The sequence below is a fragment of the Bufo bufo genome, chromosome 6, assembly GCF_905171765.1.
Source record: "Bufo bufo chromosome 6, aBufBuf1.1, whole genome shotgun sequence".
Lineage (NCBI taxonomy): Eukaryota > Metazoa > Chordata > Amphibia > Anura > Bufonidae > Bufo > Bufo bufo.
Window position 1 is genome coordinate 44,767,249 of NC_053394.1, and position 18,393 is coordinate 44,785,641.

General features: G+C 42.4%; 1 protein-coding gene across 2 annotated transcripts in view; it reads left to right on the forward strand.

Annotated features, from left to right (window-relative positions):
- The window catches only part of MGMT (O-6-methylguanine-DNA methyltransferase), a 472,493-nt gene that overhangs the window by 413,108 nt on the left and 40,992 nt on the right, over positions 1-18,393 (forward strand). For both annotated transcript variants that reach the window (XM_040435606.1, XM_040435608.1), the window contains exon 5: positions 4,968-5,107. In XM_040435606.1, the coding sequence (XP_040291540.1) occupies positions 4,968-5,107 (140 nt within the window). The remainder of the gene's footprint in view (positions 1-4,967; positions 5,108-18,393) is intronic.

An 18,393-nucleotide genomic window follows, 5' to 3' on the forward strand; every position in this document is an offset into this window, starting at 1 on the left:
ATGCAGTAATTTTAGTCCAGCGGCCTTTCGCCGTGCACCGCCGTGCTGCGCCGGAGCTCCGCCCCCGTCCCCATTATAGTCAATGGGGACGGAGCGGCGGTCCGGCGGCACGGCGAAATAGCCGCAGGACGGATCCACATGGTGAACAGCATGTCGGATCCGTCCTGCCGCAAGTGTGAAAGTACCCTTAGCAAGATTTGCCCACTATTCTTTGCAAAAACACTCGAAATCTGTCAGATTGTGAGGACATCTCCTGTGCACAGCCCTCATCAGATCACCCCACAGATTTTCAATCGGATTCAGGTCTGGGCTCTGAATGGGCCATTCCAAAACTTTAATCTTCTTCTGGTGAAGCCATTCCTTTGTTGATTTGGATGTATGCTTTGGGTCGTTGTCATGCTGAAAGATGAAGTTCCTCTTCATGTTCAGCTTTCTAGCAGAAGCCTGAAGGTTTTGTGCCAATATTGACTGGTATTTGGAACTGTTCATAATTCCCTCTAGCTTAACTAAGGCCCCAGTTCCAGCTGAAGAAAAACATCCCCTTGGCATGATGCTGCCACGACCATGCTTCACTGTGGGTATGGTGTTCTTTTGGAGATGTGCAGGGTTGTTTTTGCCCCAAACATATCTTTTGGAATTATGGCCAAAAAGTTCAACCTTGGTTTCATCAGACCATAACACCTTTTCCCACATGCTTTTGGGAGACATCAGATGTATTTTTGCAAAATGTACCCTGGCTTGGATGTTTTTCTTCGTAAAAAAAAGGCTTTCGTCTTGGCACTCTACCCCATAGCCCAGACATATGAAGAATACGGGAGATTGTTGTCACATGTAACACACAGCCAGTACTTGCCAGATATTCCTGCAGCTCCTTTAATGTTGCTGTAGGCCTCTTGGTAGCCTCCCAGACCAGTTTTCTTCTCGTCTTTTCATCAATTTTGGAGGGACGTCCAGTTCTTGGTAATGTCACTGTTGTGCCATATTTTCTCCACTTGATGATGACTGTCTTCACTGTGTTCCATGGTAGATCTAATGCCTTGGAAATTCTTTTGTACCCTTCTCCTGAGTGATACCTTTTAACAATGAGATCCCTCTGATGCTTTGGAAGCTCTCTGTGGACCATGGCTTTTTCTGTGGGATGCGACTAAGAAAAGGTCAGGAAAGACCAACTAGAGCAGCTGAACTTTATTTGGGGTTAATCAGAGGCACTTTAAATGTTGGCAGGTGTATGCTGACTCCTATTTAACATGATTTTGAATGTGATTGCTCAATTCTGAACACAGCTACATCCCCAGTGTGCACACTTATGCAACCACATTATATATATTTTTTTCCTCCACCTAAAAGATTTCAGTTTGTTTTTCAATTGAGTTGTACAGTTTATAGGTCACATTAAAGGTGGAAAAAGTTCTGAAATGATTTATCTTTGTCTAATTTTTTTACAGCACAGAAACCAGACATTTTAACAGGGGTGTGTAGACTTTTTATATCCACTGTATGTATATATATATATATATATATATATATATATATAAACATTTTTGAAGAACCTGTACCACAAATGCAGTGCAAATGGAGCCCAATAAAAGCTTGTATGTAGTATATTATTAGTTGTTTGTAAACCTTCAGTTTTTTTTCACATGCTTGAAAAGCGCATGAAAACAGATTGCACCTGTGCAGAAAAAACTGAACAACTGAGCACATTCGCAGACAAAACTGACTGAACTTGCTTGCAAAATAGTGCGAGTATCATTGAACGCATCCTGAACCAATTGATATTGTTCGTGTGAAAGAGGCCTTAGGCTTTGTTTACATTGGCGTTAATCTGGTCTGTTTGGGTTTCCATCTGGTTTAGTTTGCAGCACAGTTCTTCCTGTCGAAAATACCAAAACCCCAATGGATCAAATTAAAGTCAATGGGATCCTTCAAGATTTGCCGTATCCATTTAAGAAAAGACATGGCAGTGCTGTCATTACTTCGTTGTAGACAGAAGCCATGACGCCAGTTTGATAAGAGCCATAGCCCATTGTAATCCAAAAGACTTCAACCTGATTCGGGTGCATTGGCCCCTTGGAAAAAAACTCAGATTGTAGACTATCACCGGGACTCCCTGACATGTATTTGCTCCTTTTCTTTACAGTACAAGGATTACATTATGTAGGAGCCGCATTTTTCGCCAACCTTGTCCGCTTTTAATAATGTTCTCTCCTCGAGCCGTATAGTTTTTTTTTTTTTAAATCTGTCCTATTGCTATGTAAATTAGATTCAGTGACATGGACATTACTTTCTGCTCTCTCTCTAACTCTTCTACTCTTAAATGATGTTTTTGGAACCATTCCCCTGTTTCTTGTAACTGTTACATGCTCCAGTTAAGTTTGCATAGACTTCTCATTTTAGTCTTACAGATTTCCCAAAGCCTAATTCCAGCCACCCTGCTGAGTCCAACCTCCCTTTTCAGTCCCCCTGCAAAAAAAAAAAAAAAGAACGAAACAAACTTACTAGCCGATTCCTGCCTGTGTTCAATTACCTCCATACCCTTCTACAAGAGTGTGTACCGACATAGAGATCTTCAGTGTCTTAATATTCCACTCTATGAATATTCACTATACAGAGGCAAGGTTTCTTATGTAAAGTGAGAACATGCCGCCCCCCAAAAAATGCAATCTCTTCGAGAAGATGTTGCAGTACACAAAGCCATGTTTGCCTAAGGAAACTCTCCCAGCAATCAACGAGTAACACGGATGCTTCTGCTAATGATCCCAAAGCCGTTAATGTGGTTTCTCCAGTTAAATTGATTCATGAATTTTGAAGAGAACATTATCTAATGAATTTTCTTTGAATAGAAAGCAATTAAAAGGACAAATCAGTCTGATTAACCCCACAGTCAACCTACTGCCACACTCGGTGTACGGTTTGAAATTATATCATAGGAAAAAAACTAGAACAGATTTGCTATCTTTCTGCCCTCTGCTAATCCATGTAAATTAATGAACAAAAAAAGTTAATTTCTTTGGTGACCTTCTTTTGGTATCACCTGGATTATGCTTATGTTTAATTTGCTTAATGTTATAATATTAAAGACTAAACATACTTTTTTTTTTTTGCCCCCTTAACAAAGTGATTATCATTCCCTTCAGTCTCAATTTTTTTATTTATTTAACCAGCATGAAAAAGTGTTCACGAGCCTTCCGGGCAAATTTAAGTAACTTTGGTGGAAGCTGAAGAGTTCAATGACATTTTTACTTCAATATAGAAAAATGTTAATGGATATAATTACTAAGATGTGGAGAGAAGTCGATGTCCTATAATAGTGGCTAGTCCTTGTTATTAAAGGGCTAGATCGGGCCATACTACAGCAGCCTACAGTACCAAAACACCAATGGTGTGAATGTGGGCTTAGCTTGGGCTACTGTTAAGTATTCCACAAAAAGGACCCGATGCCTGATTGCCTTCGTGCAAACCTTGTATTTTTATTTTTGTTGAAAGCCCAAATTGTTTATTAGGATGCGGTCTGTTGCATACCCACTTCAGATGTAAGAGGGCTCAACCTATTCTCTGTTCCTCTAGGTCAGAAGGCACTGCAAGGGTCTAGAACTAGTGGCCTCCTCACACTTACGCCATAACCCATCATTGCTCCGTCATTTGCATAGTCTGACGCACACACACACCTGCTCAAGCTCATAAAGTAGTTTTAGATCTGAATTCCCCCATAAGGGAGAGCTGGGTTAGGGGGGTTTAGGAACCTATTTGCTACACACAACCCTAGACCTTCAGAAGAAACATAATTTAGGGCATTCTGAAAAATCCTGCGATGAACCAGGTGCAAAGTGAACACTCATGTTATTATAAAACATAATAAATGTGCCATCTGTAGTTTGCCGAGCATAAAGGCTGGTGAGTATAGAGATTTCTCATTCCTTAGTAGCCAGATGGCCAGGCTAAAATAGTGTGTTCTCAATAGAGTGAAGGGAATGGTGTATGTAAGTTTGCCATTCCTAAATAATTTCTGGACGACCACTTTTGTCACCACTCCTTACAGGTAGTCATTAAAGGGGTTGTCTCATCTTCTTAGACATTTGTGGCATATCGCTAGAATAGTCTGGGATCTGCACCCATTCTTGAGATAGGTTTGGGTCTCAGAGATGGTTCTCACACCTATCTGACTTTGATGGCATATCCTAGTGATATGCCATCAAAGTCTGATATAATACAACCTCTTTAAACCAACCTGCACTCACTCAGGTCTAAACCACCTTGTGTATAGCATACCTTCTTGATCTCTGTAGCCCCTTCACACCAAGAACAGATACTAACATGGTCTTAGCCAAAATACGTCTATCTCCATAATTTGGTTCCATAGAGAGGCACGATATGGTGGCACGCAGCGTGCCTTTTGATAAATATTAGAGAGCCACATGGACTTGCCTCCATGCAACCTCTTTTTACATTGTTCTGCCATGTGCATGAAGCCTTATAGGAAACTGGCTAATAATCTGAATGAGTAGTTGTAAGAGGTTGATACAGAACCCTACTACTGACCAGGTTCTTGTAGCTTCTAGTTCCTGCTTTCGTGTCTGCTTTCAGGGATCACTTGATGAAACCTGGAATTGAGCGGCTGCCAGTCAACTGTGGCTTAGTCTGAATCCTCCAATTTGGTTTGCTCTCGGTTGGCCATTTTCTGGGTTGCATCTGTACAGCCGGAACCGTTGTTCCATATTTCTTGTGATAGTGAGCCCTGGTGTACTCACTTGTACTTTACGTTTGTTAGGTGCTTACTTTGTTGCTCATTAAATTACTAATTACTATCTTCAGCACTAATAATTGGCAAAAATAATTGCCCTAAACAAAGATCCTGCCAAAAATATACTTGGTAAAAGTATTATAAATTAGAGGACAATTTAGATAAAAGATGATTCAATAACCATATTCCCATCTATCACATGAGTGAAGGTTCTTCTGTCTTTTAGATTCATTTCAGAAGAGTGTACTGTTGGCTTTGCTTAAGAATGTGACGATGGGAAAGACAATCACCTACAAGGAACTTGCTGAGCTCAGCGGCAATGCAAAAGCGGCAAGAGCTGTGGGCGGAGCTATGAGAAACAATCCGGTAAGATAGCAAAACCTCTCGGATATGTTCATAACTCTCATTTGGATTTATGATTTCTAGAATTTTATGACACACACATATGTATTGTAATTAACTTCTATAGCATCTTGTAAATTACTTTGCAATTAGAGAGTATGCCATCTGTTAAATTTAAACCACTTAACATCATCACTTTTATTATAGCTGGGAACTAATTTCTCTGAGGAATCGACGTGCAGCCGGCACCAGTTTGTGTACTTATATAAACAGAATAATATACTAGTCCATTAATGGCCGGTGTAATTCATGGTTAATGTCTTGGTGACGTTATCCTGTACAAAAGGTAAAAGTGATTTCAATTGAATGGGGCTGAGTTGCAATACCAGACACTGCCTATGGATTGATTGGTGGTGCTGTTAATGCATAAAAGACCTTGTTTTGACCACTTTCTAGTAAAATCTTTTAAATCCTAGAAATTGTTGTGTTCTGTCAAAGAAACTTCTAAATATCCTCATTCTTTAAAGGGGTTGTCGAAGTTTGGGAAATTTTAGGGAATATTTTTAGGATATGTCATCAATATAAGATTGGTGGAGTTCCCACCACGCTTCGGACCTCTACTGATCTGATATTGATGGGTTATCTTAGGGGTAGGCCATCAATTTGACACAGCTCGATAAACCTTCTAACCTAGGTCTTTAGCTTAAAGGGGTTATCCAGAGGATAGGTCATCAATATCAGATCAGCGGTGGTGAGTCACCCGGGACCCCTGACAATCAGCTGTTAGAGCCCCGCACTCCGTGAGTGCCGTGGCCTCTTTTTAGACCATGTGATGTAACCGTACATCAGTCACATGGCCTAGTTGCAGCTCAGCCCCATTGAAGTGAATAGGACTGAGCTGCAATACCAAGCACTACCACTATACAATGTACAATGCTGTGCTTGGAGAGCTTCCAGGAGTCGGCTGTGCTCACCAGATCTTCTTTGAGCGCGGCAGTTCCTTGCAAGAGCTGATTGGCAAGGGTGCCAGGAATCAGACCCCAGCCAATGTAATGATGACCTATCCTTAGAATATCCTAATTACCTGGATCACCCCTACTGTCCAGGGATAGGATGTTCAAACAATGGACTTCAGAAATCACTGCGTCTATAAGACTCAAGTGGTCGGTGACTGTGGGGCTTACTCATGTGACCATTTCCCCTGCTGCATCGCTTTCTGTGCAGTCACGGCATATACAAAGGATTCTGCTACCTTTACCTGCACGTGTTGAACATGATTAGCTGCTGTTCAGCGCATGTGCAGAAGTGTTCACAGCCAGGAAGGCGGCTGAACAAAGTGCACATCTGACCAGTTCTCTTGTGCACCATTAATGGCAAGTCCCTACTTATACTAGGTAAACAAGGCCTACCGTTTTCCAGATAAACTCCCCTTCTAGGGTATGCAATACTTTCTTTTTATATTTCTTATTAGAATCATTGCTAAACAACCCTTCAAATTGTTTCAAAAAAGAGAAAAATAGAGAACAAAAAAAATTCTAAAAACAAAGATTTTGGATCGACAATTTTTGGATCAAACCCTGCCCAGCAGAGTTATTACAATTATTTGTTTTTATTTTTGAGTCTGTCTTGCGTCTTTATTGCCACCTTCTCTGCCACCCCCACCAAGTCAGGCCCTCGTTCCTGCTCAATTATTTTTAATTGTTGACAGATTTCACTCACACGTTTCACAAACCTTTTCAGCTCCGTCTGATTTCTCAACAAAAGCAAACTTGGCTACACCCGGGTGGCAACACGAGGCTATTTAATGGATACGATGTCCATTTTACATTAGTGACTCACCGAGGAATGTTGGCACTCGGCTGACCCACATAACCAGAGTGGGAAAAACTAAGTCCAGTGGGCAGCTTCCAGGGGAGAGGGATATAGACGTTGGAGATTTGCCACACTTGTTGCACAAAGAAGCCATGCATATGTTCCTACAGGAAAAGTACACAGGATTTAACAAAGGATTAAAATGAAAGTGTCAGTGCCAGTGAAAGCGAGAACTGACAGCAGCCGCAGCCCAACAGCACCGGCAGCATTTATTTCATGAAATAAATCCTACGCAATCTATGAATATTACGACATTTCTTATTATTCATGACCGTTAAATAATAAGTCAGAAAATAACTTGATGTCCTGTCTTTACAATTCTTCGAAATTTCTTATATCTTGATGTCATCGTATAATTGCAGTAGCCAAGCAATGCATTATACAGGCCTTGGTCATAAGATTTAAAATGATTAAAAAAAATATATATATATATATAAATAAATAATAATACGAATATCAATTAGGAATGGTTGTTCCAATCTAACTTTGGTCCAGGAAGCAGGCAAGGATCCAGATGTGAGTTGGTTAAGGTCAGGGATGGGTTCATGTTAGCATCACAAAGGGGCTAATCACAGAAAAAGAATCATTTCTGGTACTAAAGATAAGTAAGAAGGCGAAGGTCATGACATTTTTTAAAAAAAATTTACTTCTATGTAAATTACAAATATGTTTCTTTTTTTTATATATATATACATTTTTGTGGCCACAGAACCCATTTTTTTTATCGGAAAAGACTTGACAAACAGCCAAAAGCTTTTCTGCCTAAAATAATTTTTTTTAAATCACCAGTAAACATAAATCCTTGAATTTTTCCTATTCTGTTAAATATCCTTCTTGGCGGTTTTTTGTAGGACCCTTTTTTAATTGAAGCTGACCGTGATCAGGCTTCAAATACCGCTCAATGCACAGATCATCATTTACATGTAGTATTATATCGTGCCCATTCCAATGAGTGGCTGACCGTGTAAAATGTGCATGGTCCAACGCTTTATGGCAGGGATGGCCAACCTGAGGCTCTCCAGCTGTTGTAAAACTACAACTCCCACCATGCCCTGCTGTAGGCTGATAGCTGTAGGCAGTGTAGCCATGCTGGGAGTTGTAGTTTTGCAACAGCTGGAGAGCCTCAGGTTGGCCATCCCTGCTTTATGGCATCTGTATCCCCTAATAGGACATGAGACACCCTCTGGTATGATTTGGCATTTTAGCGCTATAAGATTTTCAGTCTAGCTATGCTGCTTGTCCATGTGAAGCAGATGTGTCCATGCAAGGCAACAGGCCAAAGATGCCACCAGTGAGGGAGTATCCTGTCCACATGTTTCAGACATGACTGCATAGGACATCAAAAGTGTCATTATTTGTGTAGATTAGTCGTGGACAACTAGCATCTGGGGTCGACATGCAGCCCTTGGGTTCTTTCAGACACAGGGGCGGTTTGGCCATAGACTACAGGGAAATTTACCGGTGGGTCGATGCCCAGGGGGCTGTCTTAACTTTCCGTATGGCTGCCATCCAAGTAAGTAGTGATCTGTCGCTCCCAGAGTTAATTTACACTGGGGGAGTCAAGTAGTTATGTACCTGGCCGGCAACCACAGAAGCCCTCCTGAATTCTACTGTATATCCATCCTGAGGCAACCAGAGTAGGAAGACAGAACATGGCAGCTGGCGCAGGCCACCAAAGAGGGACAGCCTCTGAGGAGGTATTTTGTGTTGCTGGAGCATTATTTTGTGCTGCACTGTGGTTTATGTTGTTGTTGGGCCAGTTTATTGTGTTGCACTGAGGTATTTGGCGTTACTGGGGTGGTATTTTGTGCCACAATATGGTATTGTTGCCTCCCCCTATTTTTGTTGGCCCTGCCTTTGGTCAGTTTGGACCCACCTACAAAATGGGGCCACTCTTAATTTCCCAGTCTGCCCCTGTTTAGACAGAACAAAGTTAACATAGGTGAAGGCTTCAAAGACTGGATTTTTAGTACTAGGTGCAGAGGCTTCAGTCACCACCAGGGTTGCCAACTGTCCAGAAATTTCTGGACAGTTCATAAAAACAGGTGACATTTTTCCTGCGTTCGTGAAAAAATATACACTCACCTAAAGAATTATTAGGAACACCTGTTCTATTTCTCATTAATGCAATTATCTAGTCAACCAATCACATGGCAGTTGCTTCAATGCATTTAGGGGTGTGGTCCTGGTCAAGACAATCTCCTGAACTCCAAACTGAATGGCAGAATGGGAAAGAAAGGTGATTTAAGCAATTTTGAGCGTGGCATGGTTGTTGGTGCCAGACGGGTCGGTCTGAGTATTTCACAATCTGCTCAGTTACTGGGATTTTCACGCACAACCATTTCTAGGGTTTACAAAGAATGGTGTGAAAAGGGAAAAACATCCAGTATGCGGCAGTCCTGTGGGCAAAAATGCCTTGTGGATGCTAGAGGTCAGAGGAGAATGGGCCGACTGATTCAAGCTGATAGAAGAGCAACGTTGACTGAAATAACGACTCGTTACAACCGAGGTATGCAGCAAAGCATTTGTGAAGCCACAACACGCACAACCTTGAGGCGGATGGGCTACAACAGCAGAAGACCCCACCGGGTACCACTCATCTCCACTACAAATAGGAAAAAGAGGCTACAATTTGCACGAGCTCACCAAAATTGGACTGTTGAAGACTGGAAAAATGTTGCCTGGTCTGATGAGTCTCGATTTCTGTTGAGACATTCAAATGGTAAAGTCCGAATTTGGCGTAAACAGAATGAGAACATGTATCCATCCTCTGATGGCTACTTCCAGCAGAATAATGCACCATGTCACAAAGCTCGAATCATTTCAAATTGGTTTCTTGAACATGACAATGAGTTCACTGTACTAAAATGGCCCCCACAGTCACCAGATCTCAACCCAATAGAGCATCTTTGGGATGTGGTGGAATGGGAGCTTCGTGCCCTGGATGTGCATCCCTCAAATCTCCATCAACTGCAAGATGCTATCCTATCAATATGGGCCAACATTTCTAAAGAATGCTATCAGTACCTTGTTGAATCAATGCCACGTAGAATTAAGGCAGTTCTGAAGGCAAAAGGGGGTCCAACACCGTATTAGTATGGTGTTCCTAATAATTCTTTAGGTGAGTGTATATATCTCTGTGATTTTGTTGAGGCCAGTTGTACTTGAGTATACAGTTGTACTTGAGTTTAAGACCACTTGAAAAATAGCAAAAAATCATATTTTACATTGTTGGATCTTAACAAGGTTCCAAGTAGAGCTTCAACATGCAACAAGAAGAAATGAGAGTGAGACAAAACATTTTTTGAGCATTCAATTAATTGAAAATAACAATTAAACTGAAACAGGCTGTTTTTCAGCTGATCCAAATTTTAGGACCACATGCCTTTAAAAGGCCAAATCTGTGCAAAGATGTGGATTCATTGTCATTTTCTGTCAGGTAGTCACACGTTGTGATGGCAAAGGCAAAAAAAACTCTCTCTTTTTGAACGTGGTTGGGTTGTTGAACTGCATAAGCAGGGTCTCTCACAGCGCGCCATCGCTGCTGAGGTGGGACGCAGTAAGACAGTCATTTGGAATTTCTTAAATAATCCTGAGGGTTATGGAACAAAAAAGTAAAGTGGAAGACCCAAAAAAAATTCATCAGCACTGAGCCGGAGGATCCAATTGGCTGTCCGTCAAGACACTGGACGATCCTCGACCCAAATTAAGGCCCTTACTGGTGCTGACTGCAGCCCCATAACCATCAGACGGCATCTGAGACTTAAGGGCTTCAAAAACAAAAAACGTCTTCAAAGACCTCGTATCCTTGAACGCCACGGAACTGCTCGTTTGGAGTTTGCAAGAGAGCACCAAACATGGGACATTCAAAGGTGGAAGAAAGTTTTATTCTCTGATGAGAAAAAATTTAACCTTGATGGTCCTGATGGTTTCCAACGTTACTGGCATAACAAGCAGATCACAGTCTGTTTCAGTTTATTCGTTGTTTTTATTAAATTGAATGCTCAAAAAATGTTTTGTCTCACTCCCTTTTCTTCTTGTTGCATGTTAAAGGTCTACTTGGAAACTTGTTAAGATCCAACCATGCTAAATATGATTTTTTGCCATTTTTCAAGTGGTCTTAAACTTTTGATCAGGACAGTATTATTTTGATGGAAATTATCAACATTTTACTACTAACAGTAAATGCTGGTAATAAGTTCTTATCAACATACTGAACTATAGACCTGTATTACATATAATCTTTATCATCCATTATGGTTTTCCAATTTGTCCGTAGAAATGTTGGATGTCCATGATTTTGGGATAAGTTGTCCAAAAAAAAGAAAAATTCTGCTTGGCAACCCTGGTCACCACCAACTGCTCCTATTCCAAAGGTGTCCTAAAGCAACAATTGATGCTACATGAGGGGACAGCAGCGAGATATGCCGCCGCATGGCGGCACAGTGGAGCATTGTAATCATATAAAAATAGCAGTATCATTGCAAAAAAGAATACTCAATCATTTTTGTATCTGGACCCTAAACATCTCCATATTGTACATGTGGTTGTAAAGCAGCTGCATCGGGGGCAAAGAAGCCGGAGAATAAGCATTTTGATTCAGATTTTACAGTGACTCGCATTTCTCGCAATGGCTCAATGTAGTGTATTTCAGGCTACATCGGACCGTAAGTGGTTAAATCAGAAAAGGCCACAGCGGCATATTTAAATAAGAAGCTACCTGGAAGAAGCATGGTGTGCTTTGTAATATTATTACTGTATAAATAAAACATTTCTGTTTTATATCGTTAGCGACTTTCCGCAGCAACTGTAAGTAAGGGAATGTGCAAGGAGCTCCTTTTTTCCCCTAAAGCAGCTCTGAAGTCTGTAATATAATCAAACTGTGGCATTATATTAGCGAACACAAATTTTTTATACTACCACCGAGGGATAGAAAATAACTGAAATAAGATTGACCATAACCAGCTCCCCATCCTTTCACGCCGAAACCTGCGCTTAAAAAACAAATTGCTATAGCTTTAGTGCGCAATTTCCCTCCCTGCTAACAGGAGAGCAGAGCGATAGACACCTCTCGGCCTGCTCCTACTACTCGTCTCTGTGCTACTTCCACCCTGCAGCCTCAGGGCGACGTTTGGTTCATTTCTACTAGATAGCAATTACACTTCCCGTTTGACACTAACATTGGTTCGAATTTTGTCACAAAATTATCCTGCGTTTGCATCACATTGGATTGTATTCTGCACGGCTGCTAATGGCGAAGTTCCACTGAAAAAGTAGGAATTGCCATATAATAGTAAATCAGTAGTTAGCACAAAGTTAGTAATTATTCCTGTTTAGTTGCAGAGGCCATTTTGAAAAAGTAACAACAGGAAGTGCAGCCATATTGGTTAGTACAGAGTGCCCAGCCTTATGTTTAGGCAAACATTGTTAAAAGGGTTATGTGAAGTTTTTACACTATTCCCTATCCACAGGATAGCGGATAACTAGCTGATCACTGGGGTCTGACCACTGGACACCCCACCCATTACAAGAATGGGGGTCCTGTTCCCCCATTCTGATGGAGCGGCAGGTCTTGCATGTGTACTGTTGCTCCCTTCTCTATGGTAGCACCGGAGATAGCCGGGTACAGCAAGTGGGTAGAGAGGACAGCTTAAAATCATGGCACAACATTTTTAAAGCGGTTTCCCGAGATTTTTATACTGATGCCCTATCCTCAAGTAGGTCATCAGTATGTGATCAATGGGGGTCTGACACCCAGAAACCCCACCAATCAGCTGTTTGAAAAGGCAGCAGCGCTCGCATTAGTTCCAGAGCCTTCTTTGGGTTTTTCCTAGGCCAGTGACGACACGTTCATCGATCACGTGGCCTAGGAGCAGCTTTAAGTGAATGAGGCTGAGCGCGATACCAAGCACAGCCACCAATCAATGTACGGCACTATGATTGGTAAGCTGCAAGAAGGCTGTGGCACTCACAGGTGTGTCGGTGCCTTCTCAAACAGCTGACTGACGGGGTCCTGGGTGTCTGACCCCCACTGATCAGATACTGATGACAGAGGATAGGTCATCAGTAAAAAAAAATCTCGGAAAACCCTTTTAAGGACGCATCCGGAGCCAAAACGTGACGCCCGTCTGAAAGAGGCCTAAGGCTACTTAACACTTGCGGCAGTGTGATCTGGCAAGCAGTTCCGTCGTCAGAACTGCCTGCCGGATCAGCCGATCTGGATGTGACTGAAAGCATTTGTGAGACGCATCCCGATGCGGATCCGTCTCACAAACGCATTGCAAGAACGAATCCGTCTCTCCGCTTGTCATGCGGACAGACGGATCCGTCTTGTATCTTTTTACACATTTTTACCGGTCTGCGCATGCGCAGACCGGAAGGACGGATCCGGCATTCCGGTATTTTGAATGCCGGATCCGGCACTAATACATTCCTAAGGGGAAAAATGACGGATCCAGCATCCCGGCAAGTCTTCAGTTTTTTTCGCCGGAGATAAAACCGTAGCATGCTGCGGTTTTATCTTTTGCCTGATCAGTCAAAATGACTGAACTGAAGACATCCTGATGCATTCTGAACGGATTTCTTTCCATTCAGAATGCATGGGGATATGCCTGATCAGTTCTTTTCCGGTATAGAGCCCCTGTGACGGAACTCTATGCCGGAAAAGAAAAACGCAAGTGTGAAAGTACCCTAAAATATTAAGTTTAAATCCCCCCTTTTCCAATTTTACATATAAAATATATAAACAATAAATAAATAAACATATTACATAGCGCTGAGTCCGAAAAGTCCAAACTATTAAATTATTAAAAAATATCTCCTATGCGGTGAGCGCCGTAGCATAAATAAATAAATAAAAACCATGCGATTCGCCATTTTTTTTGTCACCTTGTCACCCCAAAAAATAGCATAGGACTGTTCTATTATGGGCCGAACGTTTCAAAAAATGCGAAATGCACGCGGCTTTTTTTGGTGTTGTACGCGTGGTATTGAGTATCGCAATACTTTTTATGGTGACGAAAGCAAATCAAAATTTTGGTATCGAAACAACCCTACGCCGATCTGATCGGCGTAGCGTTGTCACGATACCAAAATTATGATTCGGTTTTGATTTGGCGACTAAAAATTTTATTTGGCTCCTAAATTTTTCAGTTCAGGAGCCAATGGCTCCTAGGTATTTTTTTTAATCTGGAGCACTGACATTGGACCCGGGGGCTGGACCAAGGGTAGATGAATGGGGCGTTTGTGTGAATTAATATAAATTTAATTAAAATTTCGTAACATTAAAGGTTTAGTTTAATTCAATGTAGAAAAGCATAAAAAGAGTTATTGTATAAAAATGTTATGCAGTGTATTTCTTTCATAACATAGTATGTATAACTCACCTTCAATTTTAGTTGGAACAGTGTTGTTGATCTCCCTTTTTTGCTAAGGCATCAAAGTCTGGAGTTAGCTTTGTTGTTGAATACATACTGTGCCAGTATATAGGGCCCCCATAGTGCTTCCCCTCTTCTCCATAGTGCCCCCCCATATTGTGCCAGTATATAAGGCCCCCATAGTGCTTCCCCTCTTCTCCATAGTGCCCCCCCATATTGTGCCAGTATATAGGGCCCCCATAGTGCTTCCCCTCTTCTCCATAGTGCCCCCCCATATTGTGCCAGTATATAAGGCCCCCATAGTGCTTCCCCTCTTCTCCATAGTGCCCCCCCATATTGTGCCAGTATATAGGGCCCCCATAGTGCTTCCCCTCTTCTCCATAGTGGACCCCATAGTGCTTCCCCCTCTTCTCCATAGTGCCCCCCCCCATATTTTGGCAGTATATAGGGCCCCCATAGTGCTTCCCCTCTTCTCCATAATGGCCCCCATAGTGCTTCCCCTCTTCTCCATAGTACCAATCCATATTTTTGCCAGTATATAGGGCCCCCACCCCCCTTCTTGCCACAGTATACTATAAATAATAAAAACAATAAAAACATATACTTACCTTATGCTGCTGTCAGTAATGCGATGCAGGCGTCTTCCGGCCTCTGTCCCGCTCTGTACGGCTTAGGCGGCGCGATGACGTCACCGCGCCGCCTGCACCAGCCTCTGATAGGCTACAGGCACTCAGAGGAACGGGCAAGGGAGACGCCTCTCCCCTGCTCCTCCGCACCAGTCCTGAGGACAGCGATATAGATGAATATGGAGATGAGCGGTTCCACAATGGAAGCGCTCATCTCCACTCCTGCTGCCTCGGGACAGCTCTGCATGCCGGATAAAAAGGTCCGCCGGGCCGTAGTTTGCCCATCACTGTTCTAGGGTGTTCTAATATTCTAGGGTGCTGTAGCTCAGCTCCTATTTGAATGGTGGTGCCAGATGTCGGACCCCTACCAATTTAATATCAAACCCCTCTCTGGAGGATAGTCCATCAATTTGGAATACCCTTTTAATGCCGTAAATATGGGTTTATATACCCACTAATGTACCAAAGTCCTTGGTAGAAAGAGAACGTCCTGTTTTCGTAATCCTGCACAACTTCTTTGTAGAGAAAAACTGAATAATATTAATAAACCAGTTATTGGAACTGCAAAAAAAATAAAATTGCAGGTAGATTTACGCCTTTGTTATTGATGGCTCCTGCTGGAAAAGCCGCCCGGCGAATTTATATTTCCATCATTTTCTTTCATGACGTTTGTCTCCGGTGTATACACCCCTAAACACCCTTACTTTTGCCAATTTACTATTTTCACACTTTCGCTGTCACACAGGCCAAATGTTGCAGTAAAAGTCAGTCTGCTCTACTGTAATCTAAAGGTCATTTTATTTCGCTGACATTCGCACCCGGTGACGGCGATAGCGTACAGAGCCAGTCCGGTGTTTTTGTGTTGAGATCCATTGATACATTGGGGAAAGAGAGGCTCTTTTCTTATAAATGTCAGGAATCACCTTGTGTTTCCATGTAGCTGTATCACAATGGTTATCTTTAAATGTTAGACCTGTAGAAAATGCAATACTGCCATTTACAATTTATGGTTATATGAGTAGTACGGATAGGTAGAGGGCCGTAAGCTTCCTGGCTTCTTCATTTAAGGGTAACTCCACCCTTACGCAAACGGTATTATCCTTTGTATTATCATATTCTGTTTCACCTTTTCTGGGATATCTAGGTTTAACAGGTGCTGGAAATGCAAAGTTGAAATTTACTAATGGCAACTATTATTGTCCCAAATGGGTTAACATGAAGTCATAACAGAGCCGTTCACTCCTGGATGGCCCATCCTCAGGCCATCGGTATCGGCAGGGGTCTGAAACCCCACATTCCTGCTGATCAGCTGTTTGGGACAAGCGCTGGTGCCAGGAGTGGTACCGGGACTGCACAACTTCATCCAAAATGGATAGAGCTGGTAACTGCCACTCCGTCCATGGGAGCAGCTCTGCAATTACAATAGACAGAGCTTTGTAGTGACCGGCAGAGCTACCCTAAAACAGCTGATCATGGGAGTGCAGGGTTTCAGACCCCATCAATCAGATATTTGTGGCCTATCATGAGGAGAGGTCATCATTAGTAAAGGAGTGGACAACCCCTTTAAAGCAGTCATTCTATATTTGTTTTAATTGCCTAGAATGGTGTGAAATATTAGAATAAGAAATACTGTAATGCTCCTACGCTGCTCCCGTTCTGATGCTTCCGCTGGGTGGTCTCTACTTCTTGGTCCCTCTCAACACAGGAAATGTGACATCTTAGCCAATTACTGGAGGCAGTGGTGCTCCGCCTCGGCCAGTGGTCTTCTGAGTGGTCACATTCCCATGTCAATTTGACAAAATTCCAGGTGCACTTTACATACAGTGGATATAAAGTAAAAAAAATGAGACAAAGATAAATCATTTCAGAACTTTTTCCACCTTTATTTGACCTATACACTGTTTCCCTGAATTGAAAAACAAACTGAAATATTTTAGGTGGAGGGAAGAAAACAAATAAAAACTAAAATAATGTGGTTGCATAAGTGTGCACACCCTCTTATAACTGGGGATGTAGCTTTGTTCAGAATTAAGCAATCACATTCAAAATCACATTAAATAGGAGTCAGCATACACCTGCCATAATTTAAAGTGCCTCTGATTAACCCCAAATAAAGTTCAGTTGCTCTAGTTGGTCTTTCCTGAAATTTTCCTCAGCAAAAGCCATAGTCCACAGAGAGCTTCCAAAGCATCAGAGGGATCTCATTGTTAAAAGGTATCAGTCAGGAGAAGGGTACAAAAGAATTTCCAAGGCATTAGATATACCATGGAACACAGTGAAGACAGTCATCATCAAGTGGAGAAAATATGGCACAACAGTGACATTACCAAGAACTGGACGTCCCTCCAAAATTGATGAAAAGACGAGAAGAAAACTGGTCTGGGAGGCTACCAAGAGGCCTACAGCAACATTAAAGGAGCTGCAGGAATATCTGGCAAGTACTGGCTGTGTGGTACATGTGATAACAATCTCCCGTATTCTTCATATGTCTGGGCTATGGGGTAGAGTGGCAAGACGAAAGCCTTTTCTTACGAAGAAAAACATCCAAGCCAGGGTACATTTTGCAAAAACACATCTGAAGTCTCCCAAAATCATGTGGGAAAAGGTGTTATGGTCTGAGGAAACCAAGGTTGAACTTTTTGGCCATAATTCCAAAAGATATGTTTGGCGCAAAAACAACCCTGCACATCTCCAAAAGAACACCATACCCACAGTGAAGCATGGTGGTGGCAGCATCATGCCAAGGGGCTGTTTTTCTTCAACTGGAACTGGGGCCTTAGTTAAAGGGCTTCTGTCACCCCACTAAACAAATATTTTTTTTTTTGTGTACTTATAATCCCTATCCTACCATATTGCCATACATTATGTTATTAATAATTTTCATTCAGTAGATTTAGCAAAAAACGTACTTTTATGATATGCTAATTACCTTACTACCAGCAAGTAGGGCGTGTACTTGCTGGTAGCAGCCGCAGAAAACCGCCCCCTCCTTCTGTTGATTGACAGGGCCAGCCGCGATCTCCTCCTCCGGCCAGCCCTGTCAGCATTTCAAAAATCGCGCGCCTGTGTTGATTCGGCGCAGGCGCTCTGAGATAAGGAGGCTCGCCTCCTCAGCACTCCCTCAGGCGCACTGAGGGAGTGCTGAGGAGGCGAGCCTCCTTATCTCAGAGCGCCTGCGCCGAATCAACACAGGCGCGCGATTTTTGAAATGCTGACAGGGCTGGCCGGAGGAGGAGATCGCGGCTGGCCCTGTCAATCAACAGAAGGAGGGGGCGGTTTTCTGCGGCTGCTACCAGCAAGTACACGCCCTAAATGAGTTTAGTGGGGTGACAGAAGCCCTTTAAGCTAGAGGGAATTATGAACAGTTCCAAATACCCGTCAATATTGGCACAAAACCTTCAGGCTTCTGCTAGAAAGCTGAACATGAAGAGGAACT